Below are 24,079 nucleotides of genomic sequence, written 5' to 3'. Positions count from 1 at the left end.
CAGAATTTTAGTCTATTTCCAAGACTTTTAACTACTGTGAATCACCTGACACACTTTCCAATAATTAGGATATCATTTTCCATAACCACATAGGAACCTGGCCTAGAGGTCTATAGGTAATCTGTTTCATTCATGTATTTTAAGTATGTCGTTTAGGAATAAGTTATTAGGTTTACAACATATAAGCAAAGGAAATAATGTGACACTGGAAAACAACATGACTCATTTAACATAATGAATTGCCACATGTAATAACTCAGATCTTCCCAGGGTGTAAATTATACAAATTTGAAAGCTGCATTTATTATTTAATGCCTCATTCCCAGGCAGGTGCTTACTCAGTAGCAAAATCTGCCTTAGCATACCAAGTGTAAAGCTATTTAACAAATAGGAAGGTTTAAAAAATATATATACTATCATGCAGACAGCTAAAATATTTGTATGTATTTTTAATCTTTTTTCTCTAATGATACTTAGAATATTTTATTTTTGTTACTACAAATAATGGAGATGAAACATGAACTGTATTAGTGGCAGACACACATGAGCTAAAGCTTGTATTGTTTAAAGCACATCATCTTAAAAGGCCTGTCAGGAAACAGTGTTAATATTAAATGGGCTTTCAGTACTCTAACAAGATGACATCATTTTCTAAGAGACAAGTGTTGTTAGAGTAACTGCTAGGATATTCCAAAATTTCCTAGGTTGAAGAGAAGAAATTTCTCATTATAGATTATTTAATGAGTTTATGTTCCCAGTTGTATATCAGCTCATGTTAAATTTTGCAAGAGTTTATGATTTCTAAGAACTCACCTTCTACAAGGCCCTTTGCTGAGTGGGGTTAGTTAGCAATTAGTAATTAAAGGGGATCTTTTTACCTCGTATAAATAGCGTAAGAGTAATTTGGGGCGGTTTAGAAACGATAAGTTATCAGGAAGGTGCTTATCAATGGGCAGAGTATATCATTTGCCCAGGATTCTAACAACCTAGCCTGCCCCCCACACACTGTGGGGGACCGTCTGCTACTTGCCAAGTAATTGCCATTTTTGGCAAAGACCACCCAGGACATGGGCTCAGAGTCCATCCTAGGGCTGGCCAACCTCTGTAAATCTCGTGTGCCCTGATACGGAGCGAGTGCATTCAATTCAGGAAGATCACTTACGACTGAGTTTTTCATCATGGCTTTGACTGTGAAGCCCTCAGAAACCAGGGAGTGAGGCTGGTGCACCGGGAGCGGCTGTTGTGCCAGCAGCTTGGTCCTCTTCGGCATCTTGTCTGGGCATTTGTTTAAGCTCAAGGTCTCTTTTTCTGCCACCATCTTCCTAGAAAATGTCTTGTTCTCATAAAAAGTATAGTAAAAGAATCAGTGGGTTTTACGGATGTGAGCAGGAAGTCGGGAAAAAAATGTCAAAAGGCGCGTTAATGGTAGAAATTCAACCCCTTGTAGTGCCCAGGTTGATCCAGATGTTTGGCAGCTCCTAGGTGAAGGGAGTTTAGGGGAGGGGTGGGGCGGGAAGAGGGCAGGACCGTAGCTAGAGCTGCAACAAGCTTCCAAAGGTAAGCCTCCCGGTTGCTAAGCGACTGGTCAACACTGCGGGCGCATAGCTCCGCCCCCCGGTGACGTACGATTGCTGGGCCTGAAGCCGGAAAGGAAGGCGGCGGAGGGCTGGGGGGCAGGAGGCGTGAGGAGAAACTACGCGTTAAAACTACGACTCCCAGCAGCCCCTGGGCCGCGTACCCTCCGCGCGTGCGCATTCCTAGGGCCCGGCGCCGGGGCGGGGAGCCCTGGAAGATTTAACCCAGGAGAGCCGCTGGTGGGAGGCTCGGGCTGGCGCCAGATCGCGCGTAGGCCCTTTCCTGGCCCGCAGCCGCCACCTGCCCAGTGACCATGATAGGTACGTGGGTACCTGCCAGGTACAGCCTCTCTGCGCCGTCCTGCGCCCCGGTGTGGCCTCGGCCGACCTGGACCCCAGGTGCCAACTGTCAGTGACGGCGCCAAAGTGCCCATGCCATCCCCGGCCCGCACCGCCTGGCTTTCCAGCTCAGCGACGCGGGCCCGGGGCCCCAGTGTGTACGTTCCAAGCCCTCGCCCGCCCGCCCCTGCTCTGAGCGTTCCCGTGAAGACCGCCTCACCTGGGACGCCAGGCGGCCCGGCACCCCTGGTCCTCGCTCGCGGTCCCCCGGACCGTGTAGGGTCCCGAAGCCTTCGCCCGGCCGCCGCTCCTCGCCCTTGCGGCCCTGGCCGGTTGTCGTGCGGTTCAGGACCCATCGAGACCCACTCTCTGTGGGGCTCTTTCAGGAAACCCCAGCAAAGCATTAAACTCTAATGGAAGGCACCTGGTGAGGGTGGCTGGGCGCCACAGAAACTCCTCCAGATGAATCTAAACTTCTTGCTCCCTCGAATGTTTCCTTTTAAACTTCTCGTTGGAGGGCTGAGGTGAAAGAAAAATTGAGAGTAAATAATAGCCAATATTACATCTATTGCCTTTTGCAAAATACCTTTTTTTTTTTTTTGGTAAAACACAATGACCGAGGTGCAATTTTGTGAACAAAACTTAGTGGCATCAGAGTTGTTCATGAACACTTGATGTAAGATGAGCAGAGGTGCAAAGGTCCTCTTCCAGGTTGTTGAACCAAAAACTACTTTAGGGGCTGTCCCTAAAAATTAATGGAAATGCACCATATGTTTAGAAGACAGTGCTATATGAGGTTTCATTATTGTGGAAGTTTCTCCAGGTTATGTATGGAGGGTTTAGTGAGCTTGTTTAGGGCTAATTCCTGAGGAGCGTCCCTTACAAAACACTTTTGATTGCAGTAAGTACGTTCAAAGTCAGATGTGGTCGTCCAGAAGAAAGGTGAGAGGTGGATTCATAAAATACCGATCTTTATGCACTGAAAACACTTACTACATCTGTTTTTATTTATGAAGTTATTGTTAAAATGTAAACATTCTGCCCATCAGTGGGAGAATCAAGCCAGCTAACTGGCCTTGTCTTTGTCTCTGTGGTAAAACAAGAATGTTGTCCAACCTTTCTTCCGTTTCTAGCATGGTCTGACTTGGTGAATGACTTGAAAGTTAACCAAATTACGAAAAAATTATAATTTTTTGAGTCTTCTTGAGCTCTTTTTAGGTGACATTTACGTAAGATTCACTTGTAAGCACAAGTCTGAACTGAATCAGAAAACCAAGTAGAAGAGATTTTCCAAAATCCATGCTATCAGTAGTCTACAGGAAGAAAATAGCCTATACCTTATTTTGAAGACAGTTAAATACATTTTATTTTAATTTAACTTAATCTAGTGCGCAGATAATTTTAAGAGAAACAAATTTATTGTAAAGCTATATGAAGACAGGCACTTAAGATCTGGGATTACAGGTGTAAGCCACCACGCCCAGCCTCATTAGCCACATTTCAGTAAACATCTGAATGGCCAGTTTGAGATTTGGGTGTGGTGAACAGTGCTAAAGGTAGGTGAAAGTGAAAACCATTAAAAGGAAGACTTGGAGTGATGAGTTTTGTGTTTTTGTGACAAAAATTCAGAGCCAGGAAAGACATTATAGACTTTATCCAGTGATCAGTTGGAGATCAAAATGTAAATAGTATGTATCTGGGATTTTCTGTTAAAGGTGAGAGTGCTTCTCAAAGCTTGCTCCTTTCAGGCCTATGCTTTCTCTGTTAGACTCACCTTGTTGCGGGATTCAGGAGGACGAGAGAGACCTCAGGTTGAAACAGGTGAATCTTTATTGAGTGCACTCAGGCCCAGCTGACTCACATGCAAAAGACTGGGCACGGAATAAAGACAGTACTTGACTTTTATACACACTTCACAAAAGGAGATGGGCTAGCTTGAAGCAAACTTACAGTGGTGTCAAAGCAGGGATACAGAGGCAGGACAAAGACAGGATTGCACATGACCATTGCCAAGCAACCCAGATGTTCGTTATCTAGGTTTGCCTGGGCACAGGCTTATCCTATAACCTTCACTATGGTGCCCAGGCAGCTGTAGTTGAGGCCTACTCAGGCCTCTCATGACCTTCGTTGTACTTCTTAGATAAAACAGAATACTTGAAATCACTAGTTACAGAGAACAAGAGTCTATAAACTCATTCCATAAAACAAAGGAAAATTTGTTTTTCTTCTCCCTGTGTTGAGGGAGTGCTGGGAGAGTCTCCAGAGCACATTAGATAATATTATCAAGACTCTTCCTGGGTCTGGGCTGTGCCTATTGCTGCCTCTGGGACAAGTTAGCCTAAAACAGGAAAACTTATTTCTTTTTCTTTTTAATTTTATTTTTCTTTAATTTCCCACCCCAACCTTAATGCAAATAATATTCTGCCGGTTGGAGTAACGTAAAGATGAGTTTCCTGGTAGAAGAGGAGTAAATAGGACTGACTGGGACCTAACTGCTAATGGACTGTACCTTCCTTTTACTTTCTCAAAACTCAAGATTCCCTTCTTGGGATGAGGACTGTTTCATAAGTCCTTATATTTCCCACCTGGATTGCGATTGATATGTTGAGTGCCCTGACCTGGGCAGCTATGGAAACATAATTTAATTGAAGTCGGTTAAAAATTGTGCCTTTGTGGAAGGTGTAGAGAAGGACTTCAAGATAATACAAAGCAGAATAGAAAAGCTTAAAAGAATTCAACGTAGAAAAGTGTAATTTTTGGTATCTCTATTAAAAATATATTTTGACTTTTTAAAAAATGATCAGTTCTTTGTGTTTACAATGGAATGTTAGTGGTGATATTTGTGGTATGTTCTAAATGTTCTGTAGAACTGGATTTAGGTATTTGAGTAACAGCAGATATTAGAGTGCACGGTTATATATACACCAATGTTGTCAGTATTGAAATACACATTCAGTGTCTTATACTTTTAAGAAGATTTTTGATTGACAAAAACCATTCATTGGAATATAGTCTCTCCTATACCTTGTTTCACTTAGCATCTCTTTGAGAATTTACATATCTGCATGTACAGATTCACTCCACAGCAGTTCCTGCCTAGTGTTTTATAGGATACACTAATGAAAATATTTACCAACAAGTAAGCACTCATCAGGTTTACAGACAACTGTTATCAGAAATGTTTGTGGACATATCTTTTTACTTGCACATGTAAGCATATATGTAAAATAAAAATCGTATGACAATTTGAGTTAAAGAGTTTGTAGATTTAAAATTTTCCTAGGTATTTCAAAATTTTTCTAAAATAAGTTGCCCTATTTTACAAACCTATCTAAAGCCTCCACTAATACAACATGCTAGTAAAGAGCTGCCCTGCCCCTCTGGCCTGAAAATTACCAAAAGACGTCCTTGCCGAGACTGACTCAGCTTTCACTAGCAGAACACCTCCTGGATCTCCAGTCCCCACCTCTCTCTCACCCTAGGTTTAGTGCCTTTCAGTGTACAAGCTGCACAACCGTCCTTGGTGGCCCTGCCCTCCCTTTCAGTGTGTATAAGGGTGCCCATTTCCTCCCATGTGCCATCAAAGATTTTTTATTTTTGCCCTCTTGACAGATGAAGAACAGCATCTTTTAACTTTGCAAATTAATTTAGAAGAAAACTTCCCATTCTCATCTTATAATGCGTTAGTTTCACAAAAGCAGATGCGGTGATTTCAGCACCTGCTATGTACCCTTAACTGCTCTAGGTGCCAGGGAAACGAGGGAACACAGCAGAAAAAGTCCCTTGCCATCAGGAATGTGCGTTCTGACTTCACCATTTGCCCATACGTCTGCATATTTGTTTTCAAGCTTGTGTGCAGTGAATTTTAAAGTCTCAATTTATATTTCTAGTTGAATATTCTGTGTACTGCTCTTTGCCCTGCCATTTTAATAAGTTGATGAAAACCAGCTCTATGCCTAAGTACCCCAAAGCTTCTGTTTATGATGAGGTAAAATTGTGTCAAAAATAGGCTCTAATAAAGTTTTGCATAGAAGATTTTATGTAATTATGTAATAGTTTTTCCTTGGGTCCAAAGACTCTAAAATGACCCTTTGTCCTTTACAATTTTGGCCCTATTTCTGAGGATGTTTTTGAAGTCTGCATTTTTTGAAACCTCATAGTTTCATTGCCTGAAAATGATACAATGAAAGTACTTTGTATTAAGATATGTAAATCCATTCCTACCTCCAAAGCGTCTTTGAAAAATACAGAAAAAAAGAGTTCTTACTTCGAAATGCTTCATATTCCTGAAAGCAGTTTTAATGCCAAATACTTTATTCTGTTAGCTTTTAGTTCTTTGATCAATGAAAATTGCTTCTTACCTACTGTTTCTTCAGCCTTTAATTGTAGCCCAGTGCTTATTCAGTGTTTCTGTTTTCATTTGCATTTAATGAGCTCATTTTAAATGTTTCTTTGTAGTAATCTGAATGGTTTCTCTCCCTAAATTTTGTAACATTAAAGAAAGAGACTCATGTGACAGTCGGCTGATTTATGTTACAGCTTCCCTCCCTGGCTGATTTACTTCATCCTGTAGGATAGAATCTTGGTTCAAAGGAAATATAGTAGCAGGATTCTTTCCCCAAGTAATTTCCTAATTACCTAGGACTCTAACAGATTAACTCAAATGTCTGTTTTTCACCAAATAGAAACCTTTTTTCCTTGGATGAATAGGTATTTAAATTTACGATTATTCAGTGTCATTTCTTTATACCCTATGTATTAGGTGGTGCTGGGTAGGGGTGGGTACACACAGGTTGTATATGTCTATATATTGTCTGTGGGGAAGGTACATAGAAATGACCATTTCTTCCCAATGAGTTTGTGGCCTAGTTGGGCTGATTAGGCTTATATTGGTGGTATAGATTCCACCTTCACCACTGCAGCAGAAGAGTAATTAGAAAGATGTATGTACGTATCAGCACACACATACGTGCCTGCAACATGTGATTTTTTGTTTCTTTTGCTCATGTGATTCTCTTCGAATGCCCTTTCTTTCTGTTGTATGTCTGAAAACTACTGTTCATTATTTGAGATCCAATTCCAATGGCACCAACTTTATATGAAATTTTATGTGTCACCTTCTCACGCTCTTTTCAGTGTGGGGCAATTAACACCTTCTTTACAGTCAGCCAAGATATTAGCAACTACCCTTCATCAGGTTCTTGTTCATAGTCTAGAAGGAGTACAGAAAAGTAAAGATTTACAAACCTGAAAGGTGGGTATCATGATACAGGTTTATACAAGGAAATACTGGAAAGCTCAGCCTATTGAGCTTGGAAGATCCAGCTGTTTCCCAGTGGAGCCGTTCCAGTTGTCCTGCAGGACAAGCAGGAATTAACTAGGTGAAGGAGGCCTTCTAGACAGGCATGGAGGGGAGAGAAGAGAATGGAATGAAAGGTATCTGGTGAGGCTGGCAGGCACACCAGATAAACTTTGTCAAGGAGGTGGGTTTAAAGTTGGTGATAGGGAGGAGTCACTGAACCATTATCTATAGAAGAGCATTATTAACAGGTTGTCTTTTAGAAAGATGTCCGTGGCAGTAATAGAAAATTATGAAATAGAATGCTGTAGAAAATAGTTACACTGGTGTCAATAAGTCTAGATAAAGTGTTAATAGCTTTTATTAATAGAGGACAGTCTTCTGCTGAGAATGATGGGGTAATTGTGTGGTAGGAGATGGCTTTTCTCAGGGTGGTGACATTGATTTGATACGTCATTATATCATCTCGGATTAAGGGCCATACTTCTTTTTAAAAAGTTCTTATTTTTATAGAATAAATTTTTTTTTTTTTTTTTTTTTGAGACAGAGTCTCGCTCTGTCACCCAGGCTGGAGTGCTGTGGCGGATCTCAGCTCACTGCAAGCTCCGCCTCCCGGATTCCCGCCATTCTCCTGCGCAGCCTCCCGAGTAGCTGGGACTACAGGCGCCGCCACCTCGCCCGGCTAGTTTTTTGTAGTTTTTAGTAGAGACGGGGTTTCACCGTGTTAGCCAGGATGGTCTCGATCTCCTGACCTCGCAATCCTCCCGTCTCAGCCTTCCAAAGTGCTAGGATTACAGACTTGAGCCACCGCGCCCGGCCTATAGAATAAATTAATGTCTCTCATTGACAGGTGTTTTATGTCATGTTACTAAAGCTTTAAGTGTATTTGTATTCCAAAAACAGTGTGTATCTCCTTCTTGATATGTGGAACATGATGCTTAGGTTCTATTTATAGTTTCTTCTCTGTGTGGAGAGGACAATGTCATCAAAACTGTGGATACTGTGTCACCCGGAATAGTGCAGAGTAGAGTTTCTTCTTCATAGATATCTGCATAACTCATATACCTAGGCACATATTAAGACCATCTATGGACAGATGTGTGTATTTTTAAGAGTATTGATGGATTCTTGATGATTTTCTCCAATTTACTTTTACTCTGAACAGAGGCCCCCGTAAAGTTTCATGTGAGAGCCCTTTGGAGGAGAGAATGTTCAGTAGTTAGCAGCCTCACCCATTTTGCACATCTCCATCCCTACCCTCATCAAATGACGGGAAAAATTAGTAATTAGGAAACTATTATTGCTGTCCTGATTGAGACATTTTTATTATTTATTTATGTAATTGTTGAATACACCAGTTACTCCTATTGTGAGATATTTTTGGAGTTTCAGTGCATAAATAAGATCTTGTGATGAAGCCCTTCGTAGCTGCATGGTCATTTTTAAAGCTTATTGTACCTGCAGAGTAGATCCATTTTCCAGATCATGAAATGATAGGAAGTAAATGCCTGAAACTTGCTCATGTTAGTATAATGGAGAAATAGGAAGGAACATTTGTAATATCTGTGTTTCTGAGGTCAACCTTTAGTTTTTGGGTTTTTTTTTCTTTTACATCTACCTGCACTTCCTCTTTTCTGTCCCCTCATTTTTTTTCTTTCCCACATTCCTTGATTTTCTCGGAAGCTGAAATTTAACATCTCATTCTTCAGCTCACAGGAGCAGCTGTTGTCTGAACAACAGGTAAGTTTCTTTGTTACTTGTTACCACAGGGCTTGACTGTGGGTTGTAATGTTTCTGAGGGTTATCACAGGAGTGGCCTGACCAGAACAGACCAGGCTTCACCACAGCTCCTACTGGAGACATTCCCTAGACTGGGAATTGTCTACAGTGGAAAACTTTGTAGCCCCTGGCTCTGCATTTTCCTTCCAGGGAAGTCCAGTCCTGATTACAATTTTGTTTTTTTTCCATTGAAACAAAGTTGGGGAGTGGTGAACTCTGGGCAGCTAGAGGATGGGGGCAAGTTCGGTTTGCTCCTTGTAAAATTAGACAGATTTAAGAATAATATTTCATGTGCCTTGGGTCTTCTCTCCACCCTTGAAATCGACCTTCTTTCTCCTGAAAGTCCTTTATGGCTCTCTGGTGAGTTCCCAGAGTGTGAGAGGTACAGATTTAAGCACAAGTGAGGCTGTGCTCTCTGAGGTGCTGCTTGTCTGGGCTGCTGGTCACAGACAAGGGTAGACTGCACGAGACAGTTGACATTCACCAAATTTGTATAATTACGTGTGACAATATCTAAATACGTTTTTACATGAAGATGTCTGAATTCATAGGATCAGATGGGAAATATGTGTTTTACTGGGCAGTCAATTTAGACATAATCATGTGATACAGAGAAAGATACTTAGTAGAGATATCTACTTGATTTTAGTCCCTTTTAGTCACTTTGGGGCTGGGCACAGTGGCTCACGCCTGTAATCCTACAACTTTTAGAGACTGAGGTGGGAAGATCACTTGAGCCCAAGAGTTCAAGACTAGCCTGGGCAGCATAGCAAGATCCTGTCTCCACAAAAAATAAAAAAAAATTTTTATTAGGTTAGGTTTGCTTCTTGGAAAATTAGACAGATTTAAGAATAATATTTCATGTGGGCTTTCCACTCTTGTTCATTTAGGAATCTGTGAGATGCTCAACCCATGATGGAAATTTCTTCCTTTTGTTGCTCTCTAGAGTTTTCTCTGTTATTCCTTGTCCCTTTCTCGTGTGTGTATGTGTGTGTGTGTGTGGCATCTGCCATGTCTCACTACATGCAGAGTTTCTGTCAGAGGTATTGATTTTTATATCATCTTGGTTTCAAAGAAGTCACCAAATAATCTTATTCTCAGGGTCTGAGTTTTATACCCTGTCTCTGTGCTTGTTTTTTATGTTCTGGCAATTTCTCGGCATTACTGCCCATTTTAGAACTCTATATTAGATCATGTTTTGTAGGGGACAGTTCTGGAATGATTTTTTTTTTTTTTTTTTTTTTTTTTTGAGACAGAGTTTCGCTCTGTGGCCCAGGCTGGAGTGCTGTGGCACAATCTTGGCTCACTGCAAGCTTCACCTCCCGGGTTCACGCCTTTCTCCTGCCTCAGCCTCCCGAGTAGCTGGGACTACAGGCGCCTGCCACCACGCCCAGCTAATTTGTTATGTTTTTAGTAGAGACGGGGTTTCACCATGTTAGCCAGGATGGTCTCGATCTCCTGACCTTGTGATCCACCTGCCTCGGCCTCCCAAAGTCCTGGGATCACAGGCGTGAGCCACCGCGCTGGGCCTCTGGAATAATTTTTAATGGAGATTCAACATCTAAGAAACTTTCATATTGGATCAAGACATGGTTGTCACAATTCTTTGTGTGTAAATTTATTAAAAATTCCTTCTCGATTTTGCAGCCAATTTAATCATTTTATGCTTAATAGAGTGCAAGTTATACAGGTAAAGTCAGTCAGAGAGAGAATGGGGACACTATTTGAGATGAAGTTTCTAGAAGTAATAAGAATTTTTGTCTTAAAACAGTGATGATAAGATGATTAAGTGATCTAAGATGGACAAATATGTGTGAGTTCTTAATAATTGGGAAAGGTATTTTTTAAAAAATATTAATGTGGCCATTTAGTTACCATAACTGGAGACTAGATAGCATTAGGGGCCATTTGTATATGTAAAAATGTCAGGAAGTATACCCCCAAATTATATCTTTGGGTTGTGGAATGTTTTCTTTTATTATTATTTCTGTGTTTTCCAGATCTTCAGCGTTAGGCGTATGTTGTTTTGGAAATACTGAAAAGCAATGTGTTATAAACACAACCTTAAGAAAAGGACAAATGCATCACTGTTGTAATACATTTAAAACTGATTCTACTTTTGTGTCAAATTATGTCAGATAAATTTTCAATGGTAGCATACTGTAAATAAGCTCGTGTTCTGGTCATAAAAGTAGTATTTTCAGGAAAACAAACATTAGAACCATAATTTCACTTTCTTTAATATTATACACTATTGGAGCATGGCCTAATTACTGTATTCGTTTTTGTATAGTTCCTGTTGTTGCTGTAACAAATTGCCACAAGTTTAGTGACTTTTAAACACAAATTTATTTTCTTATGTTTCTGGAGGCCCAAAGTCCAAAATGACAATTTTTTTTTTTTTTTTTTTTTTGGGACAGGGTCTCCCTCTGTCACTCAGACTGGAGTGTAGTGGCACAAACACAGCTCACTGCAACCTTGAATTCCTGGGCTCAACCTCCCGAATAGCTGGGACTACAGGTGCATGCTAACCCGCCTGGTTAATTTTTTTATTTTTTGTGGAGACAGGATCTTGCTATGTTGCCCAGGCTAGTCTTGGACTCTTGGGCTCAAGTGATCTTTCCACCTCAGTCTCTGAAAATTGTAGGATTACAGGCGTGAGTCACTATGCCCAGCCCCAAAGTGACTAAAAGGGACTAAAATCAAGGTGTTAGCTGCGCTAGCCCCTTCTATTAATAGAAGCTCCTGTGGAGACTCCTCTTTCACTTCTGGATGCTGCTGGCATTCCTTGGCTCCTGGCCACATCACTCCAGTCTCTGCTTCTGTGGTCACATTGCCTTCTCCTTTACTGCCATCAAATCTTCCTCTGCCTTCCTCTTAAAAGAACACGTGGGGTTACATTCAGGAGCCACCAGGATAGCCTCTTCGTCTCCAGATCCTTAAGTTAATCACATCTACAAAGTCCCTTTTGTCATATTGCGAAACAGTCGCAGGTTTCAGGGACAAGGAAGCATTATTAAGCCCGCCACAGTTACCAGTAATGCTTCACCATTTGAATGTATGGTTAGGTACTTCCTTATGAAAGAAGAATGACAGCTACAACTTGATTTTTGCCTGTTGCGAGGTCACTTAAAGGTAATGCACTAGTGTTACACATGAGGCATCTAGTGTGTGTGTGTGTGTGTGTGTGTGTGTGTGCGCGCGCCGAGGGGTGGCGTGTATGGACTAGTTGATGAAGTTAGCCAAGGACATAACTCACTTTTCAAGGTAGTTTTCCCAGGTGGCAAAAGAAAGTGTGAATAGTCTCCTGGACTCCCATAATGCATTGCAGCTGGGTAATTTGATGTACCAGGTTGCTAATTTGTATCCTGTAGAGAAGGGGAAGTTTTGTTATGCTTTGGACAGGATATACCACTTCACAGACGATCAGGCAAAGTGGAAGCAAATAACCATTATATGTATGTTGCTCTCTGATTTGACACTTAATGATCCCTGGAATAGTTTACCATTTTCCTGCCCTTTGTAAATAATAACTAATATGGGTTGGTTGAAAATTATACACTTAGAATTTTAAAATAAGTGAGAAGGACAAAAGAGCGAAATCTTGTGTCTCACAGATGTCAGCATAGAATTTGGTTTCCTGAGGCAGTTTTAACAGAAACATTTGGAAAATACTCCATTACACATTGTTAGTACAGTTAGGAGAAACTCTAAAGTCGTATGGAATACATTTTTTAAATAGATGAATGCAGAATTTGGTTTTTAAAGAAGAAAACATTCTTTTTTTGCTGAAAAAAGAAAATGTTAAATTCGGCAAATATTTATTGACACCTTAAATTGTAGGATTTATGATAGGCACTAAGCGTGCGTATCTAAATGAGGAAGTCACCGTTAGTGAAGATGCTGTGTACACATGGAAAGTAACTATTGGCAATAATAGATGTTATCATGGAGGTGCACTTCATTGTGTGATAAAGCAGGGGAACCTTCAGCAGAGGTGGAATTTATTTGAGCTGGATCTTAACAACAGACTAGACTCCTGAGCAGGCCAATAAAGAAAGCACATTCGAAACAGAGGGGCTGGCCCTAGCAAGATGGCAGGCTTGTTAGCAGGGGCTGTTTTGGGAAGGATGAGTAGTTGACCGGATGGAGCACAGGGAGCGTAGAGTAGGAGGTGATGATAGATTAGGCTGTTGGGACCAGCTCAGTGCAGTTTTCCATGCCATACTGGAGAATTCAGGTTTTGCTCTGAGTAATGAGGAGCCACTCAATCTTGATGCTAGGAACTCTAGGGCAGTAGGAAGTGGCTGTGCCTGTCACTGAAAGTGAGATGTGAATTCAAATTTGAAATATAAAATAAAGTTGCCAGTAGCCAGATTAAGCACTTGGAGCTATTACATGGCTTCCCACTTAGGATCTTTAAGCTATTAGGGCACTTAGCTGTACTTTAATATAATCAAAAGGAACAAACCCTTCAAAAGGTTTGTGTACTTCAGACTGTCTTGACAGAATTATTTTCCTCTAAACTTTAAAAACCGAATCTCATTGCGTCTTCATGGTGTATCTTTACTTACCTGCCTTATTCTTGAGGAAATAAGTGTGCTTGTACTTAATAAATAATTGTTGCATAAGTGAAAGTGTGATTCAAAGGAGAGGAGACCTTTGTGCTTGTCTCCAGTTTGTCTTCCCCCATGTCCCTTGAGGAATCCAATCTCGTTTGTTATTACCCTTTGGGGTGGGGCCCCACTTCATTTGTCTTTGGGGCTCCTAGCCCAGCAGAATCCTACTAAGTGTTGAGATGGGAGAAAAAAATTAACAAACTGGGGAGGTAACTATATGCCTTGACTTTGGTGAAAATTAAGCATCTTCACAATGTTTCATATTCTGAGGAGATGATTCATTAATTTTAAGAGAGAGAGTTTTGTCTCACCTTTTCCATGCAAATACTGGAGCTAGCACAAGCACGATGACTTTTCCTTTCCTTTTTTTTTTTTCCCCTGTCCTTTACTGTTGTTGTTCTTATTGCTTCCCTAATGCTTGCCCTTAGAGGGAAGTGCCTAAATTATTTGACTTTTGGAAGCAGTAGAGATTTTTAAGTGGTTACTCTGTGCAGCATGTTTAGGGTGTAAATTATGTGGATGCCTTGTCTCTTTTCCACCTTTAGCTTTTAACTTTACAGCAAATGCACTTTGGCTTCATTGGGGTCTGTATTTATTTGTTTCCCTAATGCAGCTTTTCTCCATGAAATGCTCTCAGTAGAAACATATGCTCAAAGCTTCAAAGTAATTACAATATCACTAAAAGGTTTGTAATCACATTACTGAAACTCAATGTTAAAAAATTTGATTTTTCTTGATCTAATCATTTCAATTTAATTCTAGGCTACTGCATGATTGATGGAGGAAACATGACAGTTGAAAATCAGGGGGTATTTATAATGCCAGAAGCCTTGGAGGGAAAACCTCAAGGCAATTTAATTTGGGTGGGAGCTCATGTAAATTATTCCGAAGGGTTTTTTTAAATGGGAAGAGCAGGTGTGTGTCAGTGCCAGCTCTCAGGGCCCCTCCCTCCCTGTCACGAGTGTCCCTGCATCTCCTCAGCCCCTGCTCAGACAAAGGCCCCTGCAAAGCAAAGAAGAAAGTGTGATTTTTTTCATAATTGTCTAAAGATATTCTTTTGTGTTAAAGACAGGTTTACACTTGAACGTTTTTCTTGGGAATTGGGGGTAGTTTTGAGATATTTGTGTCTGTTTACGGTAAGCAAGCACACCTCCAGCAGGGCCACCACCTAATTAAGTCACGGGACATGCCGACAGCCTCATATATCCATGAGAACGCAGAGTGATGTGAATAAATATATCTACCTTTTACCTCATTGCTCTCAGGGGGCAGAGAAATGATCACACATCACATTCCTGATGGTGGCTGTTGTGAAAAACCATTTTTATTTTTAATGAATTACGGAGACAAGTGAATGGGAAATTTCTGAAGCAATGTGAATTTTCTTACTTTTTAGCATAGTTTGTTTTAATCATATACATGACAAAGCAGTAATTTTAGAATATTTACCGATTTGCCTTTGATATCTGCTCAGCTAGAGGTCTGGATATAATGCTGAGTTATTTTAATAATTAGCTTCTATAATTCTGCTTCTGAATGGTTATCTCATCCTCTAAGTTCTTTTTTTTTTTTCTTTTAAAAAGCAGTTTAAGTAATAGCTAATGGACAAATCTTTGCCAGTCATACATAAAGCACTTGGTGACATTTGAGTCTTTTTATTAAATTTCTGAAGGTGAATTTTGAATCCTAATTGATGTGCTTGTGTAGGATTTTTGATAATGGGATATAAAACTATGGTATTTCTGAACACCTTTTATTCCCTGAATCTGGCATACTTTTTCTGCCTTCCCTTCCTTGTTGCAAAAGAGACCTAATTTTATAAATATCAGTTTTCTTGTCATTCTTCTACATCCTTGAAGGTAGGTTTTTTTGTTTGATTGATTGATTCTACTTTTTGAAATCAAGTTTGGAATTTAAAAAGTATATTGCCCATGGCTAGTAGCACTTCTTATTCACTTTCTTTCACATCTCAAATCACCCTTCCATTCAAACTGTAGTATTACAGCATCTCATATACTTAGTATTTTTCCTCCACACTCTAGTGTGGTGAACTGGTGGTAATAGTGCCCCTTCAGAGGGGTTTTACTCTGGAGGAACCGGAACTGAAGTGAGTAACCCTAGTTTTATGTGGAGGTTTCATAAGCTGGTTAGGCCTGGAAAATGGGGAAGTGACCCTTGTTTTTACATTCATGTGTTAATAGTTTTCTCTTGCTTCCATTAAATAATCTAGGAAGATAGGTTCCACTTTAGGACAGCTATGTAATTTCACGTTTGGACATTAAGTATGGGGATGATTGTCTTAACTGGGTTTCTATCATATGCCATATGTGTTGCAAGCCAGAGATAAACATGTTGGATCTGGGATTTGATTTTTACCCTACTTACAAACTAATAAGTTACCCTGTTTATATCATGGAGACTGGCAAAAGACATGAGACGTGGGTCAGAGATTACGGGGCTTTATTACTCATGGTATAGCAAGTTGTCTAAGTGTCATGCTATTTACTCTAGTTCCTTTGCCCCTGAATCTTATAGGGGTGATGTGATATAGCCCAGATGGATGCTATGCATGCAGTAGGTTTGCATTGCAGATGATGACTGCTGAGCTTAGGGAATCCTCCATTTTTATAGCAAGCAGTAAGCATGCTCTTTGTCTAGGGTTAGACATTACTTCATGATTTAAGGTTATCAGATGTATAAACAGTCTTGAGAAATGGCCCAGGTAAAAGAGCAGTCAGGACAATGCAGTCTTGGTATCCCAACAAGACATGCAGGGAGTGTAAGAGGACCACGGAAAAGTGCCTCTTTCAAAACTGAACACTTTATCCATCCCCATCTTGGCTTTTGGTAAATTTTTACATGAGTATGCCACCTGTAGTCACTCTGATTAATTAGACCAACAGAGGCTGGAACCAAACTAGTCAACTTGTCTCATACCATCACTTAATTAGGGCAACAATCAATAAAATCCTAAGCAGCAGGATGAAGCCAACCTGATGTATTGACTTCATTCAGTCTCTCTGCCTTCCCTGACCAGAGTCTCTGATTCAGCCTACGATGGATACATCCCAGAGGGAGACCAGTAGGTCTTAATTCAGACAGTCCAAGACAAGTCTGTTATCTAATATGATCTGTACAAGGAAGTTTGCAATGACTTGCCCATCTTGGGACTCATTGTCAATGATAATAGCTGTTTCAGAAAGCAACCCTCTTACCTAATGGAGAGATATTCTGTGGCCTATTTTCCGCCATGTAGAGAGCACAGGCCACTCTAGTTTGGAATTTGTTGTTACACTTGATTCTAATCAGCATTATACTGGTTTGATTAAGCCACAAAGTGTCACTGAGTTGCTGCAATCTAGATTGCCAAACATGGTATTAGCTAGGGCTGCTTGGGAGGCAGGAGAAGCCTGTGAATTTGTATGTCAGGTTGAAACAGTGTTGAAGCAATCTGTGAGTTTGCACAAGTATGAGGGGAAGGGCCACACTTGGGAGATGCTGTTGGTGGCATCGGCACAGCAGAATAGTTCAGGACCAGTCATGTCCACATGACTTTTCCTGTTAAAATGTTGTTGTTTGTTTATTTTAGATAACAGTTTTGACCAACAGCTTGATTTCAGTTGGTCTCGTCAGAGAATGAGCCCTTACTACAGGCATCTGTATCTGTGACACTCAGAACAATCAGCAGCAAAGATTTGTTTTCAAAATGTGTAGTCCTACAGAGGGGCTCCTTTAATCTGCCAGTCTGTAGTCTTCCAAATGGCAAAGTAGACAGGTCATTTGCAGCAGTCCAAAAGTCTGTAAAATATGAAATGCCTGGTCTTTAGGAGCATTGTCTGACAGGGGTCAGAGCTCTCTTTCAGAGAAATGTGCTGACTGGTCCTTTTGGCTGCTGCTGGTCAGAGCCCACCATCAGCTTTTAACTTCATCAAACTGTCAGTGAACCAGGCCATCCTTGATGGGAACCTCTGAGAGCCTTCTTGAACCAGCAGCTCTGTTTCCGGTAGTGGAGTCGGGGATATGATTTCTCCAAAGAAGTAGCTGCCGTTGTTTTCATGTAATACTGGATGATGCTAGGGCTGGACACACTGCGCCCTTGAATATACCATTTCCATTTGACCGACAAGGCCTCTTAGGCCCTTCCCACCTCTTTAAGTAGACTCACTGGAAAATGGGATTTCAGGTGTTCGTTTTTCGTAGCTCCATCAAACAAGTGATGCTGTTATGGTGGGCAGGGGCCTCTGCAGCAGTTCTGGAACATGAAAAGCCCTTCAGACACTTCAGGAATTAGGAAGTGCAAATGTGTAATACATCAGTTCTTATTATAGAATTAAATATGGGAGCCGCTACCACAACACCACATTGAATAAGCCCAGAGGGCACCTTTTCAAGGCTAGTTCACCTCCCCTTACCCACTGGGAAACACTAAACCCCATTAGTTGAGTTCAGTGTGCCTTTCTTCATGGACCAGGTAGAATGGGAACTTGGACTCATAACAGTTTGAGTTCCTTTCTTCTTTCATCATACCAAACAGTTGTGTGTGTGTGTGTGTGTGTGTGTTTGTAGGGGTGCCAGGGGCTTTCTGTCCCCTGGGGATAGGGAGACCTTAAACCCGGTCCAGTCATCCTTCTCCTTAAAGCAGCTGAGTTCAGAATAGAGGGGAAGGGGGGGATCAGGTAGTATGAGAGGTACAGGAGCTCTGTGTTAATCAACAAGGCGCATTTACTGTGGCTTTCAAGAAGCAGCCTATGTGGGGCTTAACCAGACTTCTAAAGTTGATGGTCTGCACAAAGACCTGTATCAGGTAAAAAGGTCATTATTACTGAGACACTATGTCAGCGTTGAGGACCCCTGGCTCAGCAGCCACACCCACATTGCCTTTCTTGCTGCCCCATTGTCATGATAACACCTCTATCCCATGGAGGAGAATGAGTGAGCAGTATCCATGGTTCCGTTTACATACTCATTTCAATCTTGCCTTTCTTAGCCTCATTAGCACGCAGGACAGTAGGGACTCTTATTCCCACCCACCGCACCCTGCTGCCCACCTCCTAGGCAAGAGCATCTGCTCTCAGATTCCAGGAAGTTTTTTTATATCCCTGGACCCAACCTCTGGGCACTTTTTCTTCCTTCTCCAGATAGCCATGTTCCTTCACCAAAACTGTCGGGTCTGAGATATGATCTTACCCTGCTTGGAAGCTAATAGTATGTGTGTCGTTTCTCATACATTTCAGGCAGTTACTGTTTCATGGTTACTGGCAGAAGACATGAGAGTTTTGGGTCAGAAAGAAAACATTTTATTGCCCTTGGCACAATAAGCAGCATGAGCACCAGCATATTGGCATCAGTTGCCCTTGCTTTCAAATCCTGTGGTCCAGATGGATGCCATGAATGAGTGAGTTTGCATTGCAACTAAGGAACCCTGAGTTTGGGGAATTCACTGCTTTTATAACAAGCAGTAAGTCAGTCTGCTGTTTGTCCAAGGGGAGAGGTTGCCTCATCTCTCATCTGCAAAAGCAACCTAAGAAATAGCCCAGGTTAAAAAAAAAAAAAAAGAAGAAGTGTTCAGACCCTTGATGTCTTGGCATACCCAGTAAGACAGCAGTCTCCAACCTTTTTGGCACCAGGGGTCGGTTTTATGGAAGACAGTTTTTCCATGGATCAGGGCAAGGAGGGTGGTTTCCAGTATAATTCAAATGCATCACATTTGTTGTGCACTTTATTATCGTTACATTGTAATATATAATCAAATAATCATACAATTCACCATAGTGTAGAGTCAGTGGGGGCCCTGAGTTTGTTCTCCTATAACTGGATGATCTCATCTGGGGATGATGGATGACAGTGACAGATCATCAGGCATAAGATTCTCATAAGGAGCCTGCAGCCTAGATCCCTCACATGTGGAGTTCACAAGAAGGTTCGCACTCCAAGGAGAATCTCATACCTCTGCTGATCAGACAGGAGGTGGAGCTCAGGTGGTAAGGCAAGTGATGGGAGCAGCTGTAAATACAGAGGAAGCTTTGCTGGCTCTGCTTGCCCACCGCTCACCTCCTGCTGTGCAGCCCAGTTCCTAACAGGCCACGGACCCCTATGGCCTGTGGCTTGGGGACCCCTGCAGTAAGATATGTAGGCCCGGGGAAGACTGCTCTCCCAACAAGGTTCTTTAGGTCTCTGACTCTATGTCAGGGCAGAAAGGCAATATTATTTCTGAAGCTACCAGGAATGGGGTTAGGCCAACGGTCAAAAATGAATAACAAACGCTGTTAGATTTTTGGCCTTTGAGTTAGTGAAATAATAGATATTTTCAAAGTGAGAGAAAATTGGGAGAATAGAAGAGAAAGAGGCTAATCAATTTCATGTTTCATTTAATGTTTCATCACTGTTAAGAATCAGTGTCATGAACGCCGTGTTAGGTTGTTTCATGGGAAGCAGCTTTGCTGCCTGTTTCCAGTTTATTGACAATGTAAAATTGGCTTGCTATGTTTGCTTTTCTGCTATACTTAGGGAAATTTTATTTTATATTAACTTTATAAATGGTAATTAAGACAAAGATATGATTTCTACTTCTATTATCTTGAAGACTCGTCTCAGTTTATTTGCAGGTCTTAATTGGGGCATAAAATCTGTAAGTTCCTAGCATATATGTCTATGTAGTTTCTCATACAGTTTTCAGATATTTTTATCATCAACATTCATTCAGTTTACTTGGGGCACAGCTGGACTGAGTCACTAGGCATATGAAAAATCAAACATAGTAACCATTCTTTTTGTATTTTCAAAATAGCTTTAAAATATGCTATTGGCTTTTACGTTTGTCTTATCAGAGCCGTAAATAAATTTTGAAAATTAAATTGATGAATTACTTGTTTACTTTCCCCTTACAGAAAGAAAATATGTTACAAAAGAAAGTGATACTGGCCATAATCCAGTGGTGGCAGATTCATGCCTGTAGTCCCAGCACTTTGGGAGGCCGAGGTGGGCAGATCACTTGGGGCCAGGAGTGCAAGACCAACTTGGCCAACATGGTGAAACCCTATCTCTGCTAAAAATACAAATATTAGCCAGGTGTGGTGGCTTATGCCTATAATCCCAGCACTTTGGGAGGCCAAGGCAGGTGGATCACTTGAGGCCAGGAGTTTGATCGAGACCAGCTTGGCCAACATGGTGAAACCTCATCTCTACTAAAAATATAAAAATTAGCCAGGCATGGTGGCTTGCACCTGTAGTCCCAGCTACTCAGGAGGCTGAGACACAAGAATCACTTGAACCTGGGAGGTGGAGGTTGCAGTGAACTGAGATCATGCCACTGCACTCCAGCCTGGGTGACAGAGCCCGACTGTCTCAAAAAAAAAAAAAAAAAAAAAAAAAAAAATAGTGATGCTGTTTCTTTAATGTGACAATGAAATAGAATATTTGTGAAATTTTAAAAATCAGTACAAAGATAACCAGGCAACTATTTTTTATTTTAGTCCTTCATGCTGAATAATCCTTCTAACAATGTGTGTCCTTTTTCCTGCCATGGTAAATACAGTAGACTGAACATATTGTGTATTACTCTGTTCTGAAAGTATTGTTTATTCTCTTAGAATCATCAGTTATTATTGAGCAATAGCACAAGTGTAAAAAGAAAAGTAGGTTAAGTTGGATGCCTAATGGTCACATAACTTAATTTGAATACTTTCAGTTTTTGCTTAATAACTACCGTTTAGATATTGTACATCCTAAAAGTGAGGTTGCTAGATACCTTTTCCACAGTATATTCATGTAAGAATTATCTTGATTTTGGTCCAATAGTTATTTACAGTTTGCTGGGGAAAATCTGCTTCTTTCTCATTAGAAAGCATCCTTTATATATATTAGAAATTTAAAAGGCCAGGCGCGGTGGCTGAAGCCTGTAATCCCAGCACTTTGGGAGGCCGAGACAGGCGGATCACGAGGTCAGGAGATCAAGACCATCCTGGCTAATACGGTGAAACCCCGTCTCTACTAAAAAATACAAAAAACTAGCCGGGCGACGAGGCGGGCGCCTGTAGTCCCAGCTACTTGGGAGGCTGAGGCAGGAGAATGGCGTAAACCTGGGAGGCGGTGCTTGCAGTGAGCTGAGATCTGGCCACCGCACTCCAGCCTGGGCGGCAGAGCAAGACTCCGTCTCAAAAAAAAAAAAAAAAAAAAGAAATTTAACTTAGAATTTAATTAACTTTTCTATATTCACTCTACACTGTACAGCTACTTTTCTTAAAAGCTATCTTTCTTAATTTTGAGGTAGGAAAATCTGTTTGAAATTTTTGATCCAAGAAAAAATTATCTGGATTATTTTACTTTTTGTGGTAGCCAAACAAAAGAGAAGTTGTTTTCAAACAAATAAATTCCATCAGTGGTATGTGATCAATATAATCAGTAGACCAATATAACATTTAGCAGTTAGTGTGTTCTTAAAAATGGTTTAGTCATTGATCTATATCTATGATAGATTCCCTTTATGTTATGCAAACAGAAGAGTAAATGAAATAGATAAAAACAATGCCTGATGGTTATTGAGTGCTCATGTTGTGTGTTGTGTTTTAAGTACTCTTATTTATACCACTTAAATCTTTACAACCTCTTGTGACACTGTTATGGTCCCCATGTTACCCAGGAGGAAACTGAAGCTCCAAGAGGTCAGATCGCTTCTCCAAGATTAGAGTGAGGATATCAGCTGAGGAAGCTTACGCACTTGGACGACATGGCTGCCCAGGCTTTGCACTGTGCTTGGCTTTTATTTCCCCAATTCTCTTACCAGGTCTGTTATTTCTTTCCTAACAGAACCCTCCCCTCTGCTTCCTGAATCAGTTTAGAGGCTAAAATAGCAGATGAAGCTAAAAAGTTTCTTTGACATATAACAATTTCCTCCAGAATTATCTTGTTGAAAGTAAATAGCCCATCTGGCTTCCTCTTTTCACAGAGCAGAACTCCTAAGTGAGCTTTGTGACTGAAGCTGGCTGAGTTCCACGCAGTGCGCCTGTTGGCCCTAAGCAAGACGAGCACAATCTGTTTCTTCTATTTCTAATAAAGGAAAAGAGTTCCTTCATTTGCCTCTTTAATTCATTGCTTGAATTTTATGTCCTTCTTTCTCACAATGGCAGCTTTCCTGCTGTGGTCTTTTTTTTTTTTTTAACCTTCAGGTGAATTTGAAACTATGTAATAAAGGCTTTTCAGTACAAGGACACCACAATGAAATAACATTAAAAGTTGCATTTTAAAACCATAGCAAGAGATTGTGAGCTGTGTGACTCCTGTTGATTAGCAGGGGCTGGCGGAGGTGTCTGGGAAAGCCGTGTTTCTGCTGCCCCATTCTCTACCTGCTCTCTGAATAAACAGAAGTGTTTAGTGCTTTGCCCTAGAATCCACGGGAGTCAAACAGCCAAGCTCTGCACACCCTGAGAGTTTACCTCTAAGTACCTTAATTTAGCTCCTGAGTTTACTTCTAGGAAACAGCAGGAACTATCCCTCTAGCCCTGATAATTACCTTCCTACAGGGCTGACTGAGGGTTACAGAATAGGGGCTTAAAAATTGAACCTGAATTCTCTCTGGCCAAGAAAATCATTTGATTCTTTCTGTCTTGCAGAGCAGATAAGAATCTTGTAAACTTTATGAGCTGTTAAATGCATTATTTTAATTTCTAATTTTCTTGTGGAACCAGGTTTCAGGAGGTCTTCATGCAGTGTTTGATGTCTTTCCAAGACTGACAGCTGCCCTCCGAATCTCATTATTTTTAGGAAGAGCTCAAAAAAGCCAGTTCCTTGACTGCTATTGTTTGCTCAGTGTCAACTCAGAGATAGGGACATCTAGATTTTATACTTGAGAACGTGTATTCTTACAGAAGCTCTACCAGATTCTGCTTGATTAAGGGCACTTTGACGGAAAGAGTAGGATTTCAGGCCTGGAGTATTTGGCCTGGCCCTGAGGTTTTACATTGACATCTATGGCATTGTGAGTGTAAATGATGTGGTGGTATAGCTGCTTCTAAAACAGTGTTCTTCTGAAACAGTAAAGGGGATTTTTCAAGGGTATCACTTGAAGGGGTGAGGAGGGGAGGGGCACTCTAAGAAAGGGTCTCACCCCTCAAGCAACCAATTTGTGTCTGTCTGACCCATCAGGCAGGTGTGAAGGGTTTCCATCACAGATATTGGAAAGTTGGAAGAGCCAGTTTGTAGTACTTATTACTAAAGTCTCTTCCTATTTTAACATTTTTTATTTGCTGTGCTGAATATAGCAATTTTTTTAAAAAGCAAAGCAAAGCAACTTTACCTACGATGTAATATATAAAAATACATCTTTACCTTTGAAACTAAACTTCTTATATTTTTTAAATCTAAATCTCTACACACTTGGTAAATGCAGCAAAAATATTTAACTTAGTTTAAAACTGATTAAGAAAAATGCTGTTTTTCTTGTTGATTTTTATAATATAAACAAAATCCGAAGT

General features: G+C 40.8%; 2 protein-coding genes across 5 annotated transcripts in view; one reads left to right on the top strand and one right to left on the bottom strand.

Annotated features, from left to right (window-relative positions):
* Nucleotides 1-1,584, bottom strand: part of PACRG (parkin coregulated) — a 587,833-nt gene extending 586,249 nt beyond the window's left edge. The window contains exon 1 of the mRNA XM_023223609.2: nucleotides 1,163-1,584. Coding sequence (XP_023079377.1) covers nucleotides 1,163-1,318 — 156 coding nt within the window. The 5' untranslated portion in view covers nucleotides 1,319-1,584. The remainder of the gene's footprint in view (nucleotides 1-1,162) is intronic.
* Nucleotides 1,585-1,784: 200 nt separating this feature from the next.
* The window catches only part of PRKN (parkin RBR E3 ubiquitin protein ligase), a 1,378,177-nt gene continuing 1,355,882 nt past the window's right edge, over nucleotides 1,785-24,079 (top strand). For 3 of the 4 annotated variants that reach the window (XM_023223614.3, XM_023223612.3, XM_023223613.1), the window contains exon 1: nucleotides 1,792-1,895. In XM_023223614.3, coding sequence (XP_023079382.1) covers nucleotides 1,889-1,895 — 7 coding nt within the window. In that variant the 5' untranslated portion in view covers nucleotides 1,792-1,888. Of the gene's footprint in view, nucleotides 1,896-24,079 lie in introns of all 4 variants that reach the window. The other variant, XM_023223611.3, reaches the window with a different exon arrangement.

The sequence above is a fragment of the Piliocolobus tephrosceles genome, chromosome 5 (assembly GCF_002776525.5).
Source record: "Piliocolobus tephrosceles isolate RC106 chromosome 5, ASM277652v3, whole genome shotgun sequence".
In the NCBI taxonomy this organism is placed as follows: Eukaryota; Metazoa; Chordata; class Mammalia; order Primates; family Cercopithecidae; genus Piliocolobus; species Piliocolobus tephrosceles.
The sequence above is the reverse complement of the archived record's forward strand: the minus strand, read 5'-3'. Positions and strand labels throughout refer to the sequence as shown.